Source organism: Carettochelys insculpta, chromosome 3 (genome assembly GCF_033958435.1).
Source record: "Carettochelys insculpta isolate YL-2023 chromosome 3, ASM3395843v1, whole genome shotgun sequence".
Lineage (NCBI taxonomy): Eukaryota > Metazoa > Chordata > Testudines > Carettochelyidae > Carettochelys > Carettochelys insculpta.
This window is the reverse complement of record NC_134139.1, coordinates 162,072,564-162,094,518: the sequence shown is the minus strand read 5'-3', so window position 1 is coordinate 162,094,518 and position 21,955 is coordinate 162,072,564. Positions and strand designations below refer to the sequence as shown.

The window sequence follows — 21,955 nt, the reverse complement described above, 5'->3', positions numbered from 1 at the left end:
GGGTAAACAAAGTAACAATAAATAGTTTCTCAAAAGTAAAGGAAAGATATTTTACTGGAGCCAATGTTTATAAATGTATGTACATAGTATCACTGTCAAGCAGTTAAGAGGTAGGAGACTGAACACTTCCAGAAAACAGTCTGTTTGCTGCCACAAATTGCAACAATCACAAGCTGTCATATTTCCACTAGAAGTCATTGTGTGTTAACAATCTGTCAGCATATTCCACACAGATGTCATGTGGTGAGAGTGTTAGATACATGTTTCCCCTCTGACCAGACAGGGGTACTTCAGCTTTTCAGAAAGCTATTGTTTTGTCATTTAAATCATATCACTTTGTCTACTCATGGCCCATGAGAAGGTGAAAAAAATTGAGTGAAATTTAAAGATACATACACTACGGCTTAATTTGAGATATAAAAGACTACACACGCCAAAAGCCTGGTTTCTTATGTTGAAAAATAGCAGGACAGGTTTCCTATAATTTCTGTGAAAGCCAGCAACTTGAGGGTTAATAACTACACTGGCACTGAAATGACTTTTTTTCACTAGACTGGATTTTTTTTATCAGATTTTAACAATCACTTTAGTTTCTGGCAATTAAAGGTAGACACAATAAATTAAGCTATTGGTATTGGGTAATTCATTAGTTAACTGATTATTAATTCCTGCATGGATTGCTCTGGTCGAACAACCTAACGAAATCTGCTTTTATAAGAGGAGAGACATATACAAGATTGCCATATGCAGAATCTCTTCAGGGGTTCCATGATCAAAAACTAATATAAAAAAACAGGTTAAATTAAAAAAATAATGTTGTTTTGCCTTAATTTGTCCTTAGCTCTATGCACACAGAATTAAAAAGGCTAAAAATGAAATTATATGAGATTGGGGAAACCGTTAAGAGGTGACGCTCTTCTCTGTAAGAGTAATGGATAAGTACATTCCAGAATACTGTATGGCTGCGTCTACACGTGCACACTACTTCGAAGTAGCGGCAGTAACTTCGAAATAGCGCCCGTCACGTCTACACGTGTTGGGCGCTATTTCGAAGTTGAAATCGACGTTAGGCGGCGAGACGTCGAAGTCGCTAACCCCATGAGCGGATGGGAATAGCGCCCTACTTCGATGTTCAACATCGAAGTAGGGACGTGTAGACGATCCGCGTCCCGCAACATCGAAATAGCGGGGTCCTCCATGGCAGCCATCAGCTGGGGGGTTGAGAGATACTCTCTCTCCAGCCCTTGCGGGGCTCTGTGGTCACCGTGGGCAGCAGCCCTTAGCCCAGGGCTTCTGGCTGCTGCTGCTGCAGCTGGGGGTCCGTGCTGCATATACAGGGTCTGCAACTAGTTGTTGGCTCTGTGTATCTTGCACTGTTTAATGAAAGTGTGTCTGGGAGGGGCCCTTTAAGGGAGCGACTTGCTGTTGAGTCCGCCCCGTGACCCTGTCTGCAGCTGTGCCTGGCTCCCTTATTTCGATGTGTGCTACTTTGCCGTGTAGACGTTCCCTCGCTGTGCCTATTTCGATGTTGGGCTGAGCAACGTCGAAGTTGAACATCGACGTTGCCAGCCCTGGAGGACGTGTAGACGTTATTCATCGAAATAGCCTATTTTGATGTCGCAACATCGAAATAAGCTATTTCGAAGTTGGGTGCACGTGTAGACGTAGCCTACGTGGGCAGGCGAATTATATATATAAAATACACATGTGAGTATTTATGTGTGAGTACATGCGCATATAAAAATATTTGAGTGATATTATCCAGGGACTGCAACAAAATCTAATCAGAGTCACAATTAGTAAAACAAATGCACTGAAGTTGCATCATGATATTGGATGAAAACAATGGAGGGTCAACAGGATATACTCAGGGGCAAATTACTATACTTGGCCAAATCTCAGTATTAACTAGTGAGGCAACAAAAAGCATTTCCATAAGACAGGAAGCCCTGTTCTGCAGGCATTTGTGCTTTAGGAAAAGGGCAACATATCTGTGCTGTATCTGGTGAGCTACTAAGCGCTAGGGCAAAGTCTATATCATGGCTTGTGAAACTGAAGATGTTACACATACTTAAAGCTGTGGTTCTTTTTAGCACTATGTGGAAAAAGAGTTGCAGGGGATTGTGTGAACCATGGCAACAGCACAGAAAAGATGAGTATCTACCATGTTAGCAGGAATCCTGAGTAGTTAAGAAGTTCATGTCAACCAACTATAATGTTACTTTCTTATTGCTTAAGAAAAAGATAAAATAGTTAAGAAACAATAGCCTAGAAGATGCTTTGAACACACTGTAACATGAAGGGGTACTAACCGGTTTTCAATTTGAGAATGGACATTTTGCCATCTTTCAGACAGCTGATCAGCTTTCTCTTTATGCCAGTCAAAGTCAAGATCCCGTTCCTTATGTGTTTTAAACATTTGATCACTGATCGCCTTCGCTTTCTGCAGCTCATCTTCTAAGGCGTGGAATACCTCTCTTTTCTCATCCACTTCCGACCTCCATTGCTAATATGTAATAAATTGTAAGTAAACAAATGGTAGCACTGTCTATGTAAATCAGCCAAAGACATATCCAGTTTTTTTCTGGTTGTTCAGACAACTCCAATACCAAAATGTCTACGAAACTGCTGTGAATGCGAAAGTCGGGATATTGAAGACCCAGTGCCCAAATTAGCAAGCTTGTACTTCTCTAATAAATGATACAAGACAGCATAAAAAAAGACAATTGCAAAATAACATTACCTCACTATCTGCAATAGTTAAATGCGAAGTATAGGAGACAGTACATATACTGAAAGAAGCTTATATTTTTATTTAAGTAGTAGTAAAGTCTTTAGGGCAGTCAGTGTTCATGTTGTCAGGAATCTTCCCATAAAAGACAAAAGTAACAAATTCCTTTGTTGCTGCAGTCATGTATCTTTTGAGCCTCAACTACTCCAAGACACTTCCAGGCACAGATAAAAATACTGCAGAGTTAGGTGTATTAGACTCTTGTTTTGCATGTGCACAGCTCATACAAACATTCTCTGAGTTATATGCACGTAAAAACAGTAAACTTCTGCAAATGTTCTGTCTGCGAGAATTATTTTAACCTACTCAACAGACTATAATTATAAATGCCAAAAGGATACAGATTTGTTTACTACAGCAATCTTAAAACTTATAATCTGCTTTCAAGTAAACAAGTGTTTCACTCCACTGTAAGTGTAGTCTAACCAACAGACAATTATTTTACTATACAGTATTTTAGGATTCACCTATAAAGATGAATTAGCCAACTCATACCTTTAATGTACCCATAAGGTTCTCAATATTATTCTTGTCAGCAGTTACTGCTTCTTCTTCACACAGTTTAGTCTCATAAAGTTTTACAAGTGCTTCTGCTCCTTGAGTGTTTTTCAGCACCAAATTTACTGTTTTTAACCTGAAACAGTAACTTCTTGTTAGCCAATCATATACTGACGATATTCAAGCTGCTCATATTTCTCATTTTTGACATATTTGACAACTAATAATTGTTTTTACACTGCAATGACTTCAATAACGCTTTTACACTTGATCAGTATCATTCATCATATTGAAGCAGGTCTTTGCCCAGGAAAGCTTATGCTCCAAAATACCTGATAGTCTATCAGGTGCCACAAGACTTCTTGTTATTCTTATAACTTTCCTGTTTCTTTTTATTTATTTTCATATGGGGCAAAAGCTTTATACTGAAATGCACTGCATGGGGAATTAGGATTAATTACATACTTTTCTATGTAAATGGAAGACATGGAGTAAACTTGATTCATATTCTGAATGATGACATTGAGTTCAGAACGCAGAGTGGGGACAGAAGGTGAACCAGCAGCTTGGCTGAAAAACTCTTCGCATTTATCTGTGATTATTCCCAAATCATCTTTGAGACGATCCAGCTCTTTCTTTAGCTTCTATAAAAAGGAAGGTAATTCAGTGGTTTGTATTCTACATCAGTCTGACCGTGTTCATATATTGTACATATTATTAAGAAGAAACTTCTGCTTTATTATGCTATATTTTAATTTCTGTGCTCTTCGTTGAAAAAGTGAGGAATGTAGTTCCAGTATAGAGAGATTGATGACTGGTTACTGATTTGTTCCTTTACCTCCAGCGATATCTGAGAAAATCACTTAATTAGTTTCTTCCATACTTCTGAGCTGAACCATAACGTGCAAGGATCTGGATATATTTATTTTAAGAGAAAACTAAGTCTTTTGGAAAACTACCACTTTCTCGATTAATCATTCTTGCCTAAAGGCTCACCTCTTGCTCTGAGATCCTAAACACGCTTTCATGTAGGTCATCCCTCTCCAATGGAGTCCGAATCTGTCGGATCAAACGATCCTCACAGCTCTCCAAGCGAAGTCTGATGTTTCTGACTTCTGAGATGTACAGATTGTAAATGGATTCCTCCTGCTCCTCTGTTGAAGTAAACAAAGGCACCAATTACCAAATAAACCTAAATAATTGCCATGCCATATTTCTCCTGCTACAACAGGTTTTGTAATAACTCAGCATATTACAGCTCTTTCCGGGATTGATTCAACTCCCTGAAAAGCCAATAGGTATTGACTTTAATGGGAACTTCATCAGACCCTTTGTCCTTCACTGTTACTAGATCACCTCCCTTCACTTCCAAAATTAATGTCTAGCAGATCCATATATTCCAAAATTCAGAAGGGAACATTATCATCATCTAGTCTGACCTCCCTTCCTCAAAATAATTCCTATACACTTTTAGAAAAAACACCCAACCCTTGATTTAAAAATTGACAGTGATGAAGAATCCCTCACAAAACCATTGTAAATTATTCCAATAGTTAAATACACACACTGTTAAAAATTTGCACCTTATTTTCAGTCTGAATTTTCCCAGATTCAACTTCCAGCCTTTGGAAGTTTATCTTTTTCTGCTAGACTAAAGAGCTCACTCTGAAATATTTATTCCCATGTAAATACTGATGGATTAGGATCAAGTCACCCCTCAGCCTTCTCTTTGTTAAACTAAATAGATTGAGATCCCTGCAAGCATCTCTATGTATCAGATTTTCTAATCCTTTAATCATTCTTGTTGCTCTTCTGTGAGCCTTCTCCCTGCAGGTTGTCAACATCCCTCTTGAATTGTGAGCTCCAAAACTGGGCACAGTATTTCAGCAACAGTCAAACCAGTGTCCAATATATAGGTAAAGTAATCTCTCCATGTCTACTCATCAATCCCCTGTTTATGCATTCCAGGATCGTAGCATCTCTTTTGGCCACAAAGGTCATGTTCAGCTGATTATCCATCATGACCCCTGATTTTTTTTCACTCATTTCTTGCTGGGATAATGGCCCCCTTCCTGTAAGTATATCCTACATTCTCTGTTCCTATATGCACACATTTACACCTAGCTGTACTAAAATGCATATTGCTTGCTATTGTATGGCTGGCATATTGTTTACCAAATGTTGCAGATTGCTCTGTCAGTAACAAGTCCTCTTTCTTATTCACCCCTCCAGCAATTTTTGTGTCGGGGCAAACTTTATCAGCAAAGATTTTTTTTATTTCTTTTAGACCATTAATAAGGTGTTAAACAGTGTGAAGCTAGAACTGATTCCTGCAGGACTCCAATGAAAACATACTGGCTTGATGATACGGCGAAGGAGTTGGAAGACTGGGCTGGGCCAAGCCAATCCCGATTATAAAACAATTCACAACTGAGATCAGGGTATTTGTTCTACAGACAATAACAAGAGGCTGCTATGAAGGAAGGAAGATGAGGAAAGTGAAGAAAAGTTGCAGTGTGAAGGGCTACTACATGGAAGACCCTAAGATCAATAAAGCTGTGATAGCCAGATGCCAGAGATCATGAAGCTCCTGTGAGGAAACCCAATGGCATTTGAACCTACCAGTTAGGGGATCTAGCACCTAATGCCAGAAGCCTAACCTCCCACCAAAAAGAACTGAGAGAAGAGACTAGAACAGAAAACACAAGAGCTAGGAAAGGATTTTTATGTGGTGATGGACTTTAATTTGGGACTCTGTGGACTGCTAAGATCTACTTCTGTTATGAAATCAGCCCCAGGCAGAGGGTTTAGTTGTGAAAGTCTGTGATCAATTTCTTAAGGGACCCAAAAGACGAGGTCCAATATGTCTCTCCTTATACATAGCAAACTATGATGGCGTTTATAATCAGTTTTATAAACTATTTAACTTCTCTAAGTCAATAGTTACTTGACAGCATATAATAAATTATCTTCTCAGCTTCACATAAGCTCTCGTATGTCTGCATCTTAAAAAGCAATCTTATGAAAGTAGCTTTTAAAGAGTGGTGATGGGGTATTTTGTAACATTGGGTGAGAATGTGTAAGACATTTCTCTCATGTCACAGAGTCAAATAACATTCTAATCCTGTTATGAGCTCAGTAAGATATTAAAAATATATTTCAATCCATAAGAAATAAGACAAGGTGAAGCTAGACCAAATGATGAGGTGCAGTCTAGGGGGTGAATTATGCTTCTATGAAAAATGTTTTTGTTCATCTCTAACAAAGCACCCTCACCTCTAGCAGAATTTCAAATGCAACCTGTCCCAATGATAGTTTTTTATTCATTTATTACAGTCGCTTTCTTAACAATGTTAAGATAAGGCATGCAGTGCACTGAAGTATAAATTCAGAAAGAAAAGATCCATCACATACCACAAAGCCTCTTCTAAGGAGACTCTTACACATTTTCTAGTGAGCTGTTCTTACCTCTTTCTGCAGATTTAAGAAGCTCCTGATAGTATTGCTTGCAGATATTAACCTCCCTTTCCAGATGTGCTATATCTGAGGCTGAAAAGATTTTGGAGTCCTCGCTATCTTCCAAAAAGTCAGCAAAGCGGGACTGTAAATTGCTTAGAACCTGTTGGTGTTCCCCTGGCAACATTGTCTTTATCTGAAACAGAGTATTGATCCATATAAATGCCAGGCATTCTTATGATCTGTACACATTACAAATGTGATACCACTCCTTTAATTGCACATACTAAATTCAACATAGTTTGGTCCAGATGTTGCCACTGCAGCACTTGCACAACTGAGGCAATGTCACATCTTGGCAGCTCAGAGGGAGCTTCATCAAGGAGCATGTGTTATCAGATAGAAGAGAATTGTATTGAGGAATTTGTCAAATGCCAATTTAACATAAAGAGCGGAGCAGAACACACTGGGAAAAAAGCTTCTCTTGTGAAGCATTCTAAAAGATTCTAGCTTTTTTGAGTGGCCTTGTACAGAACAATTGCTTGTGTCATTTCTCTGCAACTGTTTCACTGGAAGCCAGCATGAGTCTCAGTAAAATTTATTCAAGTGTTTGCTAAAGCTCCCTATGTACCACATCTTGTCACGGGATCAACATGATCATCCGATAATACAAATAACAGATCACATTAACCCTCATGACAGAGCAAGTTGTAGCCAGACAAAGTCTCCCCCTTACAAGCCAGCTTGCTCGCTGCCCCTCTCCCCCACTGAGGAGCACACAGTGCACGGAAACGGCTGCTGACAGCACAGTCTTTGATGCCCTCATTGAGGCCCAGATGTGCTAGCTCATCGTGACCCTGAGAAGCAGAAAGTACAGATAGAAGGCTAACAGGCCAAACTATCAACAAGCGAGGGGGAACCTCAAGAAATCACCCCAGCTGGCATTGATCGATATGATGCACACACACACAACCATCCCAGAAGGGGAAGTGCCCCGCCCACACAAAAAGAATGTCCTGTACTCTCAAATTGCTTATCTCCTGTCTTACAAGTGCAAATTAAGTAAGAAATGCCCTTATAACAAACTGGCATCACAAAGACAGACCAGTGTGATTTGGCACCATAGATAAGAAAGAGAATACGTAACCCAAAAAGGGGTATAAAAGATGGGTCCAGCAGAATTCTAACTTTGAGTGCATTCCACCAACTACCTGCTGGTCGGGTCAGGTGATTGCCTCCCGAGGTCCACAACTGGGGATGCCCAACCTCGTATTCGTCTTTCCGCGGAATTGAGTGACCGATCCAGCTTGGCTACGCTGGTATCGAGAGACGCAGAGAGGGTAAGATACACCCTTGCTAGGTCTCCGACTTTTTTGTGCACAGCTAAAGAATTAGAGCTCTGTAACTAGATGTCATTGTATCAAGATATCATTGTGTTAGATGGTAACAGATATCTTTGTATTGGATTGTAACGTCACTTGTTAACACCTGTACTTTGCTAGCATATAAGAAGTAAACAGTAGCCTTTTGTAACCACACACTTATAACTGTAGCTTAATAAACTTGTAACTAGTTAAGCTCTGAGCCTGACCCTGTTATCCTTTTGTCACTGCAACACAGCCGGCACAACAAAAATAACTTTAACCGTTTGGTTACTAAAGCCTGGCCGTGGGTGAGAGTGCTAGGAACTGCCTGCTCTAACAGTAAAAAAACTGGGTTGTTTAGGACCCAGGGGAGTACCTCACCGCACATTACCCGGCCACCGGCTAACACAAGTGCTTTGTTCACCTATATTCAGGATTCAGAAGAGCAAATACAATTTGGGAGCACAGCTGCAATCAATACTGGCAGTTTGAACTATTCACATTTTCTCTGCTAAAAGATTCCTCAGTGGCCAGGAATCTATATGCACCCTAAGAGTCACCAGTGCCCTGTCCAATTGTCATGGATGGTGTGGACTAGGACAACCTGATCTTGTATCTCCCCTGCTCCACAAAATGAAAAGAAAAACTCAGGAAGCCTACTAATACAACTTGAGCAAAAATTCCTTCTGCCTTGAAATCGAGCAATCACTTTAACCAGTTGCATAAGAACAAGAAGCATCACTATAAAGCATCTAAAACCCATTCATACTTTGAGGCCAAGTCATTGTCCACATCTTCCTTCAAACCATCATTTCTGTATGGACACATGATGATCAATTTAAACTCCAATGGAATATTTGATTTTCCAGAACACAACTATGTTGTCTTGTCCACGGACACAGGAGAAGCATCTGTGCCTTATTTATCCATTGCCTTTCCCACTATTTATCATGAGATGCTGATGATACTTAAACCCTAAAGGGACGGTGTTTCACTAATCTGATTTTGCTCACTCCCTCAACAGAGGCCAGATATTCCTCTTCCCCAGCGTTTTCATACGGAGGTCAGTCCTGTCATCTCTAGGGGAAATTGTGTCCATGTCTATGTAAATGTGCTAATGGAGACCCAGAAGATCACATGGGTTACCAAGGCTTCAGCACACTAACGATTCAAAGCTCAGTGTTCCTTTCTCTTCCAATGCAGATGACGCTGCTCCCCAGTTTCCAAGTGTCTGAAGGAAACTGGACCCTGGATGAAAGACACCAAAGTGCAGCTATATTGGGGAATAAGTAAGGTAGTGTAAAGTTGGTATGCAGTTCCAGGATCCTGTTGGACCCATTTATATTCCTGGTCATAATCATAACAGCAGCTGACTGTTCAGGCATTCTGCTCCACATTCAAGTTTGATCTTTTATGCCAGCAATGGGCTCAGCCTGTTATACCACAGACCAGTTTTCCTCCTGTGTCTCCCACACAAAAAACAGTCTCATGTAATATAAAAGTAACATACGACTTAAAGATCCACTGTTGAGTGGTCTGACAGAGTATTTTCACTGCACTGTTGGATTTTTTTATTTAAATCAGTAGTCTGTTTAGCACAAACTAATCTAAATCAACCCTTTAGTGTTGGAATAATATAATAGACTATGTCACAGTAAAATTCTGTAGCACTGGACAACCAAAATACACTCCTCTAACTCAGAGACTGAACATGGGGCTTGCCCAGTTACTCCAGTCTTTACAAGGTGAAGCTGCAGCATAAGAAGACCATATATCTGAGTGAAATCTGCTCTTATCAAGATGGAGTGCTGCACATGGTAAAATGAAGCAGACACTGTAAACTGTGTCTCCCCCCTGAAAATCTGAGCAGTAACAACCTTCTCCAGTATATAGTAGTTTTTGTAGCTGCAGTCTCCTGCTGATCAGTAAGTTGGCAAATTGCACTCAGATGGACATAGTTTGGTTCAGTACCTACCGAAGCAACATTACCAGCTCGAACAGTTTCAATTTCATTTGTCAAGTAGTGCCAGGAAACCACACTCTTCATATTTATGTGAGATTCATGCCAAAGGGCCAGCACATTCTGAAAATGTTGTTCAATTCTGAAAAGTACAAACACTGATTAGAAGAATGGACTGAAAGCGCACTCACACATGAAAAGGGACAAATAAAAAAGCATAAATTATTTTTACAGGAATAAGTTTAAAACAAAATGATTTCCTCTGCTCTAATTACAAGACTGTACTTCTTCCCTAAAAAAATAAAAACAACCAAAATACATATTATAGGAAGTACAGACTTCCTGCTGTTTTTATTTTACTTCTACCTGTTTGCAGTGTCTATTGCTTCTTTGTTTGGCGGAGGAACTGTAAAACACACAGATGGAACCATGGCCTCATTACCACTTGGACTAATGACTTTCCATTTGGCACGATGGGCATTGCTTGCTAATACACATTCATCGTCTTTGTAAATGGTTATCTAATTTTAACAGAAAAGGAGAACAATTTAATGAGCTAAGCATCATAAACTATTCTTACAAAGCACTTTTGTAAACGGTGTCATCAAATAAGTGACAACAACAACAAAAAACAACAATGCAGAGCATTTGCTCTATTTACAAGGGTGGAAGATAGTTAGTGTTTGGTGTATTCCAGAAGCAAGTAATTAATGTAATTTAGCTGTCTCCTCACGTTTGTAATTGATTTTCGGAAATTCAAGGTTCTAACCTCAATTTGTCTGTAGTCACAGATGGCTTTAATTGGGATAGATGTTTTTAGTGGACTATCAGGATTCCTGTGCTTCAGCTGAATTATTGCCTTTGCCTTCCCCACAAGTCCAGCTACTGTGCTCTTGTACTGCAAGAGTTGTTCTTTCTCCTCCTAAACAGCAGTTAAGAAAACAACAGAATATCAGACGTGGCCAAAACTCAATACTTCTTCTTTAATGCTTTTAAAGCTTTTATCGCTTAAAAATATTATGTTTCACATGAACAGAAAAGGCTCTATTAAGTAAATAGTTTCCTTTAACGCTCACTAGTATTTTTAAAAGGATGTTTTAAGGGCATAGAAGTATTCAGTAAATAAGGACAAATGAAGAAACTTGTTTAATTAGATACTCTGAAATTAAATTTTATAATGACATTACCTCCCTTTAGTTGGTTTAGTTTAGTTGTTACAGAGTTGATTTTAAATCCTGATAGATGTTAAACAACTTGCTTGAGCTTAATTTTGGTCAACAAGGTTCCTGAAGTCTTACCATAGACTCCTGAACAAGATCTTCCAGTTTATGAAGGCTGCTGGACCTATCACAACTGTACTTTCGCTGTATCGCATCTTTTAAATTTCTTAAATAGTCCGTGGCTTCTTTGGCATCATTGAAAAACTAAGGTAAGACACAAAGAAACATTTACAAACTGCTAAACTAACACTATTATTGGAAGAAAGCACTCTGATTTTAAAGACATTTTGTAGTAGTTTGAATTGTATGTGATTACCTTCTTATAGTTTAGAGGTAGAAATGCATCACAAACACCATGAAAAATCTGTTGTTGCATGTGCTATCTCAAAAATGGTATCAGTCTGAACAATATGTCTGTATACTAGTTAACTACTGTTCTGGTGAAAATGATTTTCAAACAGTGATTCTTTTGACTCCTGGAATTTCCAGCTATTATTTTTTTTTTAAACATGGATTGTAAAATGTAGCAAATGAACTATACAAATTAGTATGTTCCTATGAGCATTTATATAGATTACATGGAACCTGAATTCTCCTTTGTTTTTTTATCTTTTGTATCCATTGACATTAATACAAAACAGGTGAGCTGTAAAGTCCTGCCTTCGGATTTGTCCCAATTTACATTCACTTTGTTATCATGTGGCACTGGCCTAAAATAACTCCACAAGTTTCAAGGCTGTGGAAAATACTCTGTATGCATTAAATATAAAAATGGCAAAGCTCTTTCTAAGCCGGACAATGCATTCCAATACCATCCATTAGCATGGGTAATAATTAGTAGATTGATTATTATTTGCTGATCATTTCAGAGGAGCAACAGTGAGAAAGTTGACAAATAACAAAACCTTACTCAACACCCGCTCCCTGTGGTCCTTCTGCTCCCTATAATGATACTAATGTACATTCTGCTATTATTTGTGCAGACGTGGAAGAATAGGCTTGATTCTGTTCTATCTTGTCCATTGTCAACAAGCCTGACAACCTGAATCCAGTTGCCTGTATTGACCGTTGTGGTGTCTGAGGCAGAAAAAACGTTGCCTCTTTTTTTAGATCCTGAATTTATTTGCAGCTCTAGCATTTCAAAAAAATACTAGACCTAGAGCTTCCTTGGTATAAAGTGAAATAATTCTATTGACGAAAATGGAGCTATGCCATGTTACACTACCTGGGAACCTGGCTGATCTACTCCATTATAAATGGAAAAAATGAGCAAATCTAATCTGAAAGTTATTGAGAAAGATAACCAAAGTTTCTTGACTAATTGTTCTTCCTGTAACTTTTCTGACTCTAATCATGCTTGAAGGTGCTAAAATTGTATTTTTAACTTACCTCAAAATAAGCAGCATTTTCTCTCAAGTGTTGCTCAACACAATGACAGAGCTGTAAAATCCAGCTCCACTGTGTCTGCATTGCAGCTTTATAGGCCTTAAAGATGAAAAAAGAAAGCATATTGGGAATGAGTGTAGAAATTAAAACATGTACCCTCTTGCCAACTAGGAAAAAAATTAGAATGGTGTAACAAATTAAAAAATCTGGTTCTGCCTTCCCAGAGTGAGCACAACTGGCCCTACAACAACAGAACTTTTGCCTGAGTTAAAAATCAGACATAAAATGTGATGTGATATCGAAAATTAAATTCTCTGATGAAATTTAATTTCTTCAGAATGTTATTGACACTTATACAATGTTTTTATCATCACCACTATGGAAAACTGAGTGTGCTGCCCTAATATTTGCCAGAAGAGGGTGCTCTAAATACATTTAAGTCAATTAGAAGTGTCTCTAAATGAGCCAGCCCTATCTGACTGGAACAGTGGAATTGCTCCATTATTGCACCCCACTGTTCTTAATTAATATGAAAAGGTAGCTTCTAAATTCGTCTCCGCTGCACATACGAGGGAAACCAGAAGGCATTAATTTATACTAGTTTAATGTAGAGTCTATACCTTTCATCTATGTATCTATGATTGGAATCTTGTGTATTTATTTATTTTTATGATTTTTATTTATTTATACTATTTATGTTTATGATGCTGATACTGAGTGACACATAATTCCCACACTAGAAAAAAATTATTTATTAGCTACACTCAAGTGACGATAAGGGGAAGGAAGGGCTTTTCTTCATTTGTTTCAATATTATACAAAATAGAAGTCCTTAAACTAATGAATCATACAATCCAGACGTCCTGTGGCACTTTACGGACTAACAGATATTTTGGAGCAACAAAGTTTCTCCAAAATATCTGTTAGTCCGTAAAGTGCCACAGGACTTCTTGTTGTTTTTGAAGATACAGACTAACTCGGCTACCCCTATGATAAAATCCAGAGTTAGTACTGATCTCTGAATGGATTAGCTCATCCTCCTGTATTATAACTGTTTTCACTGGTGCTAGTTGAGCAGCACTTTACTGTCTATTCTTGACACGAGTATCTGCTGGGAAAACAATCTGGCACTCTCCTTTGGAGGCTTGTAAAAGCACCTACAGTAGCTATGTTATTTTTATCTAAACAGATTACAGATAATATAGAGCCTGATTCAAGTCCAAAATAAATCAGGCCGCTTCGTTACATTCCAACGTCCAAACAATTTCTGTAATTTATGGACCATAAGGTAAGAAACAAACCCTAGACCTTAACAAGAAGTAAAATGATAAAAGATTTGTGACTTTAAATGCTATTGCGAGACCTTTTCCCCCTCAAAGAGGGAGAAAAACAAATTAAGGGCTACTCTGTGCCTTCAATCAGCATGTGCAATTTCCATTAACAACAATGCAAAGATGGAAGGCAAAATAAGGTTCAAAGGGCCATTCCTGGAGTCCTTAACCCTTCTTAGGCTTCAATAGGAGTTTTGACTAAGGGTTAGTCCACATTATAGTGCTACAGCAGCACAAATACACTGACGCAGCTGTGCCACTATAATGCATCTGGTGAAGAGGTAATATACCAGAAGGAGAGTGCTTTTCCACCACCACAGTGTGGATGATACTTTAAGTCAACATAACTTACATGGCTTGGGTGTGCCATTTTCATACCCCAAATGATGCAAGTCACATTTACTTAAGCAGCAGTATAAACGAGCCCAAAGGAAAAAACTAAGTACCCATATTTAATATTTTATTGTAAGTGAGGCACAGAACCACAGGAGGACATAGAAGAGAAAAATCTCTTATTGTCTGAATTTATTAAGGAATATCTCATCACCCAAAAGTCTTTAAGGCTTATATCGTCACATTGTTTTCTGTTTGACATGTGACCGTTCTCAACTCACCTCAATAGTTAGCCTTGCAGGGTGATTTTCAAGGAGTAGCTGCTCTGCTATTTCCTGAACTGATTTAATAACTTCTTCTTTTTGATCAAGTTCTCTCATTAAATCCTTTTTTTCCAAATAAAAAAATTTAGATATTTTAGAAACTTGATAAATTATTAAAAGGAACAATTATTTCACTTTGAATTACATTAGCAAAGCTTACAGCATGGTACTCCTTTTTCCTTGATATATTGGAGTTTCTTTCACTCCAGTCATATGAAACCTCCTCCTCCTCTTTCTCATTCAGCCATATAAGCTCTCCAGTGGCGCGGGACACAAAATTGTGCAAGGTATCAAGGTGCCTTTCCTGATTTCTTGATGTATGCTGAAAAAAAAAATGTAAAACCCCACCATTACCAAAGCAACACACATTTAAAAGTTGACCATTGAAGAGATATAATTGATCTTACCAAGAGTTTTGCATACTGACTCTCCAGTTTGTGCAATTTTTCTGCATAACTGAGTTTAAGAGGGGCAGTCATTTGGATCTGTGTAAAGTTGATAGGGGGAAAGGACAACAAAAAGATTAGCCACGTTAATAGTTTTCTCAATTAATTTTCATAGTGCTAAATCCGGTAATCATACATAAAACCGAAAAAGGTTCTGAAATCCAAGTGCAGTTGTGTAGCAATTAATTACTTCATGAGTAACACAATGAAAAAATAACCTCAGGAAATGAGAAGTATGGTGCTGTACCTCACTGATTTTAGCTTCTTTAAGGCTTGATTCAAATTCTTCAATGGCTCTGTGGACATTTTTATGATTTTCTAAATGGCTTTCAACGCTTGGCAGATCTGAACCCCATTCTGTTCGATCGAGTTGCACCTTTTAAACGAAGCACAAAATAAACAAAAGCCCCCCAGATAATAAAAGGAATGACTAAAAGAGATTTAGAGCTGTTTGCACAAAGCCATTACCTGCATTTCGTCTACCCAGTTCAAGAGGTCCTGGACAAATTTCATGTTGACTTCTTCTTCTGTTAAATTTTGATCAACAAAAGCTGATTTCATAAGAGGTTTTCGGATTTGCATCAGCTTGAGTGTTTGTAGTGCATTGGTGTCAACACCTGGTACATAGGTTTGAATTACCCGTGGTGGAAAACCAGGTGTATAAGCTGGTGTTATTGCTGGAGTCAGTCTTGAAGTAAGACCTGATGAGAGGCCTGATGTCAGACTGGAAGAAGTCAAACTAGGTGTTAAATTCTGGGTCATTCCAGAGTTTAAATCAGGGTTTAAGTTTGGTGCAAATCCTGAGTTTAAGCTTTGTGTTATTCCTGAAATCATCAGCTTTGTCTGTTCTGTTGTCAGTGAGCGTCCCTTGCTGAATATTGAAGAACATTCTGTCCGTAAGGCCATAAGATCATCACGAACTTTTGCAACCCTATAAGGAAATCATATTTACTAAAGAAAAAAAACAAGTCACCTCACTGAAAGTTAGCAAAAGTATTTTTTGAAACAGTAAAACCAAATTATAGCAATATAAATAAAAGCTATTTTGTATTTTTAAAATATTCTACTTACACATAAATTTACACTCTTACTACTTAAGTGCTGTAACTTACTATAGATTTTACTTACTACTACATTAGTTCCTATCTAAGGTTTCCCTATAAGTACATTTATATTATCTAGTAAAAAGTGATTTATATGTATTGTATCACCACGTGTGCACTCACGCAATAACCCAGAAAGTCAACATAATGTGGAGTGTAGCGGGTACCAAATTCAACACCAGACACAACCAGCAAAAGAGAACTCTTGCAGTTACAAAACAGGAAAACACATGCCAAAGTAGATTAATTAGCTGTTTATAGCTCACTGCCGAAGTAGCTGTTGTGTGCTCACTCACACCAGATTCATCCTCAAGTCTGTCACCAGTTGGGGACACATGGCTTTTCCGTGAAAACACACTCCCATTACTGCAGTGTAGGTTCTTGGTAAGTTGTACAAACTGCTTTTTGTGAAGTGACATTAGCCTGCTTACTACCTTTAAGGGTATGCCATGATGCAAACCCTATTTCTACCTATCTAAAACAAAATTGGTGAATTTTAAGGGTAAACATTTTAAACACAATAAGAAGTCCGTAACATTCAAACTTGGGTGTCTAATATAGTTTAACGTGCATAAGGAAACCCATGTAAGTGACCTGATTTCCAGAAGTGTTGAACACACTCAGCTCCCTCTGAGTTCAAGAAGATTAGTGGGCACTCAACACTGCTGAACATCCAGTTGCGGACTGCCAACTATGGATTTAGCCTAATCACAGGAATCGAGGTTTAACACTTTCAGGCTACAATATGCAATGTGTATTTACGCACTTAAATAAAAGTATAAAATACCTCTGCACCAGTTGATCTGCCTGATAATATTTTCCATCAATAAGAATTTGGACATCGATTACTTGTTGGCGCAGAAGATTCTCACATTCAAGTAAATAGCCAGCTATTTCTGCTTCGTTCTGGAACTGCAGCCCTGATTCTAATCGCTTAGCATCCTGTGTTTCAGAATGATAAACATCAGCAATTAAATCCTACAGTTAGAAAGAGAAGTGCTTTGCAGAGATTTCAAATTGATGGTAAGTTATTTTTACTTTTGTTTCCTTTTACAATGATTTTTGCATAATTTCAGATAATTACTGCTAACGTATAGTATTCTCATCCAGAAATGTTCATGAAAGAAAAAAAATGCAGAAAAGGTGAAAATATCCATTATTAAAATAATCAATCAAAAGTTCTGAAACTAAGATTTAAAAACCTGTAAAGATTTCAGTACAAACAAAGTTCACAAACACACCCAAAAAGAGAATTCATGTTTGACTTACAGACTGCAGAGCATTCCGAGCAAGTATCAGTTTGTCTTCACAGCTCAGGCTGTCCCGCTGAACTCTGTTTGCAATTTGCTGCAACATTTCCAACCTAAAACACACCACAGATAGAATTTACAGAATGTTATTTACTGTCCATGTTGCAATGTAAAAGAAAAATGTTTTGCAGCATACATCAGTATTTATGCTGATGTACCTAGAATCCGCTAAAGTGCCACTGCCAAAGCTTATGCAAGAATTGATCTGTGTTGGGCCACAATTCACAGAAAGAAAATTCTCATTGGAGTCAATGCTGGTTTGAGTGCCAGTACTGCTGCTAAACAAAGAATCACTACTTTGATAGCCATAACTACTGCTCTTCATTTTACTGTAGGAGCCCTGATCCTTCGGCTATCTACATGTATTGGAAAACAGGAAAGATAAAAACTCCTGCAAAAGGTACAGCTTCCAGGGATGAAATCTCTCGACTGGCTTTCGAAACGCCCAGCATTCCTTCTTTAAATAGGCTTCAACATGCACATTCAAACACCCAACAAGTAGTACTCTGAAAGCTTTTCAAAGGATTTTGCCTAGGGCTATGACTGCTAGTTTGAGTTTGGCTTCCCTATCTTGCATCAAAAACAAGTATGGACTAAACATAATGACTTGGGCGTCACTGGGAGACACAGGAGCCAAATACTTTAATGTACGTGTTAACCAATTCCAACAAGCTAAATGACCAAACCTGTATGATAAGCTCAGTACAAAGCTGTGCAAAATTTGAACTAAAAGTAACATTAAAAGAAACAAAGAGATCTTGAGCCACCATTGTGTAATTCTAGGTTTATGCTGCTGTGAGCTCCCCTTATGCCAGCATAAAAACAGAGTACACCTTAGGACCAGAATTGGTAAACTCTATATCCTTGTACACTGTCCAAACCACTACCATTATTCTGCTAGCCAGACAACGGCCGTGTCTACACTAGCCCCAAACTTCGAAATGGCCATTTCTGTAGTGCAACAGAGTTTTAACGACCAAAAGAATAGGGCTTGTAATATGCTTGTGTACATGGGCTGAAATTTAAACCGTCGGCAAAAAGCCAGCGCTGTAGTTAAATTCTCCTTAAGCCCTCAGAATAGGGTTTAAAAGGAATTTAAGTGGTGCACAGACCTTATAGTGACCTTCTGAACATGGGAGAATTTCATTAAAAATCAGTATATTGATTGACACACAGCTACTGTTCATTCCAGGCAGGCTGAGACCTCCCAACTTATTACCACATGAAACTATAAATCAGAAAAATATCTACAGGTTTCAAAAAAATCTGTAAGAATTCTTCAAGCTAAAATAATACTGTAGATTTTAACATGGAAAAAGACATTGACAGTTCCCAGTGTAAGGCAAAGAAGCAGAAAGGAAATAAACCAGGCCTGTCAAACATTCACTAGCATACCGCTCTACTTCAGGTCGAAGGGTTTTCTCCCTTTCCAGCATGGCAATAATAAGTTTTCCCCACTCTTTTTCAATATCATTCGGATGGTAGCCTTGAGGGAGTTTGATGCGTCCAAATTCTATCCAGACCTTCAAAAACAAATAATGGTGTCTTAACACATAAAAAAGAGACATACAGTACAGTGAACACAATAAAATACAAAAAGTACAGCTTACCTCCAGCAGTTTATAAAACCGTTTAATTTTGGATTTATCTATCTCCTTTGGTGGAATTTCTGTTTCCTTAAACTGCAAGTATTGGTTATAAAGTGCCTGGAGAAACATATATACATATTACCATCTATTTCCTAAATGAGAATATTTTACTACTTCCTCACCACATTCCATTATGTATAACAGGTTTATGCTCTTACATTGTTCTATTAAAGACTTTCTTAAAACTTCTTTTCCACCAGTGAAAAATCTGCCTGTGCAAGTTAAGATAGTAGCAAAACATTTCTTGTAGTTGGAGAAGGGTGGAAGGGGGAGGAACGATAATCAAAAGGGAAGGATTTTCAATGGGTTTCAACTTGGCCACTGCACGCACACATGAAAAGAATTGTTCCTGCTTCTCCAACCTAATATCTGTGTGTGGGGCGTGGTGGGCGTATGACAAAATTTACAAACAACTTCACGCATCTGGGCGTCCCATTTGCTTAAGGAGCATAAAGGAACCTCAGTAGCTCAGAGACTCTGACCACTTACATATTGTATATATCATACTTCCAACCCTAATAGATTTCATCTTTAATAAAATAAACATTAGGAGACCTGTGATTTATTTGCATATTGCCATATCATTCCCTCCCACACTTAACTTTGGGAACACAGGATCTCAGAAACTCTATAACATTAAGGCTCACCTTCAATTTAAAAAATAATGAAAGCCTATATTACAGAATCACAGAATCATAGGGCTGGAAAGGACCTCAGAAGGTCATTTAGTCCAGATCCCTGCTTCAAGCAGGATCAACCCCCACTAAATCATCCCAGCCATGACCTTGTCAAGCCGGGATTTCAAAACCTCTAGGGATGGAGAATCCACCACCTCTCTAGGCAACGCATTCCAATTTTTCACGACCCTCCTGCTATAATAGTTTTCCCTAATATCTAACCTACACCTCTCCTTCTTTAGCTTCAGATCATTATTCCTTGTTCTGCCATCTGACACCACTGAGAACAGTTTCTCATCCTCCTCTTTAGAGGTCCCCTTCAGGAAGTTGAAGACTGCTAATTATTATCAATCTGCTCTTTGATTTCATTGTATGAAACAAGAATCTGTATTTTTCAACTGTCCTTCAGACAAGGAGGAAAAATACAGCACACGTATGATGCTGTGTCTCACCTTCAGCTCTACAGGATTGTTTGGAAATGTTCTTTCAGACATTATTGTGACATGGTGCCTGATCCACTGGATGAGGTAGTTCACCATATTTTGATATTCAACCCATTTGACTTCAACATCCTAGAAAAGCACATCATAGTAAGTATCTCAGAAAGCAAGAACTTCATTTTTTATTATTCTTTTTGTAGCCTCGACTCAAAACAAATACAGTTCTTCATATGCATAAAGGAAACTAAATCCCTAATCTTGGTAATTCCAAAATGGCATTCATAATATGATGGTTTTTTGGTCATACTCCCATAAAAAATCCCCAAGAAATCAGGTGGGAAACTTGCATAAGTGAGGCCAGTAGGATTTGGCCTTGAATATTTCTAATGGTTAACATGGAAGGTTCCACGTTCTAATGCCATTCAAAAGAAATCACAAGAAGAAAGGTATAACCTAGTCATCTGACCACAAAACTGGGAGTCAATTGATTCTGTGACTCCTTCTGTGGCTTTAGGCAAATTATCATCTTAGTCAAGCTCTCCGCTTCAATGTCTTTAGCTCTAAAGAATGTGAAGTATTATTACATATTAAATATTTGTTTAGTCATTTAAATCATATGGAGCTTCCATTTAGATCATGAAACCACCGAGCAAAGTTTTCAACCGTTATTTATTAGTACAGGTTGAACCTCTTTAATCTGGATCTCTCTCATCTGGCAATGTGTAACCCAGCATGATTTTAGTTAGCCGGCCAAGCACTTATCATGGGTGTGGCCGAGTTTCCCGTGGTCCCATGAAGTTTGCTTACAGCCACCAGTCCTGGCTCTCAGTGGTCTGTGCTATTATTTAGCTGTAAATTTACCCCTAAATGTCTTCTAAGAGCCTAGTAAGCAGTGGAAGTCTTGGTAACGGGCTAGAAGACACTGACCTCCCGTTGTCCGGCAAATTCTTTCATGCGGCACTGGTCGGGTCCCAAGGATGCTGGATGAGAGAGGTTCAACCTGTACTATTTTATTATTGTTATTATACCAGCCTGTGTAGACTAGCTAACTGCTTTACTGAGTTGAGACATTATAAAATCAAGGCATATCAATAAAGCTGACATGCTTCATAGTGTTTCCACGCTTACTTACATTTGCACTGATGCCTTCACCGCCTTCTGGTACTTTGGGAAATGCATCATAAAGTGATGACACATAAGTTATGACTGACTTCTCATCAGGCGAAGAGACATCAACATCTAGAAAAAGAACAGATTCTGCAGTGACAAATGTTCACAAATACTCTACAGCCTATATATGGTGAGATTACATTTTAATATAAGATTTACAGAATGGCCAGGTGAATCAGACCACCATTCAATCTAGCCCAGTACCCTGTCCTCCAACCGTGTCTATGAGAAGTATTCATTCATGATGTCTAGAAATTTTATCTTGGCATCCCATCCTATAAACAGCCAATATGGGGACAAGTGAAATCTCCCATTATTAATTTTTCTGATTTTGTACCATCTCTAATCTCCCTGATCATTTCACAGTCACTATTACTGTCCTGGGCATGTGGCTAGCATTATACTCTTAGGCTGTGTCTACATGGGCACAAATCTTCAAAACAGCCATATTTCGAAGATTACTAATGAGGCGCTGAATTGAATATTGAGCGCCTCATT

General features: G+C 38.4%; 1 protein-coding gene across 15 annotated transcripts in view; it reads right to left on the bottom strand.

Moving 5' to 3' along the window:
- Positions 1-21,955, bottom strand: part of DST (dystonin) — a 483,110-nt gene that overhangs the window by 199,811 nt on the left and 261,344 nt on the right. For all 15 annotated transcript variants that reach the window (XM_074991114.1, XM_074991115.1, XM_074991118.1 and 12 more), the window contains 21 exons: positions 21,420-21,526; positions 20,300-20,419; positions 19,132-19,227; positions 18,917-19,044; positions 17,481-17,574; positions 16,999-17,153; positions 15,577-16,039; positions 15,356-15,484; positions 15,070-15,147; positions 14,823-14,984; positions 14,621-14,725; positions 12,679-12,774; positions 11,368-11,493; positions 10,839-10,991; positions 10,436-10,590; positions 10,085-10,211; positions 6,758-6,941; positions 4,286-4,443; positions 3,755-3,933; positions 3,287-3,425; positions 2,313-2,506 (listed from right to left, as the gene is read on the bottom strand). In XM_074991114.1, coding sequence (XP_074847215.1) covers positions 2,313-2,506; positions 3,287-3,425; positions 3,755-3,933; positions 4,286-4,443; positions 6,758-6,941; positions 10,085-10,211; positions 10,436-10,590; positions 10,839-10,991; positions 11,368-11,493; positions 12,679-12,774; positions 14,621-14,725; positions 14,823-14,984; positions 15,070-15,147; positions 15,356-15,484; positions 15,577-16,039; positions 16,999-17,153; positions 17,481-17,574; positions 18,917-19,044; positions 19,132-19,227; positions 20,300-20,419; positions 21,420-21,526 — 3,148 coding nt within the window. The remainder of the gene's footprint in view (positions 1-2,312; positions 2,507-3,286; positions 3,426-3,754; positions 3,934-4,285; positions 4,444-6,757; positions 6,942-10,084; positions 10,212-10,435; positions 10,591-10,838; positions 10,992-11,367; positions 11,494-12,678; positions 12,775-14,620; positions 14,726-14,822; positions 14,985-15,069; positions 15,148-15,355; positions 15,485-15,576; positions 16,040-16,998; positions 17,154-17,480; positions 17,575-18,916; positions 19,045-19,131; positions 19,228-20,299; positions 20,420-21,419; positions 21,527-21,955) is intronic.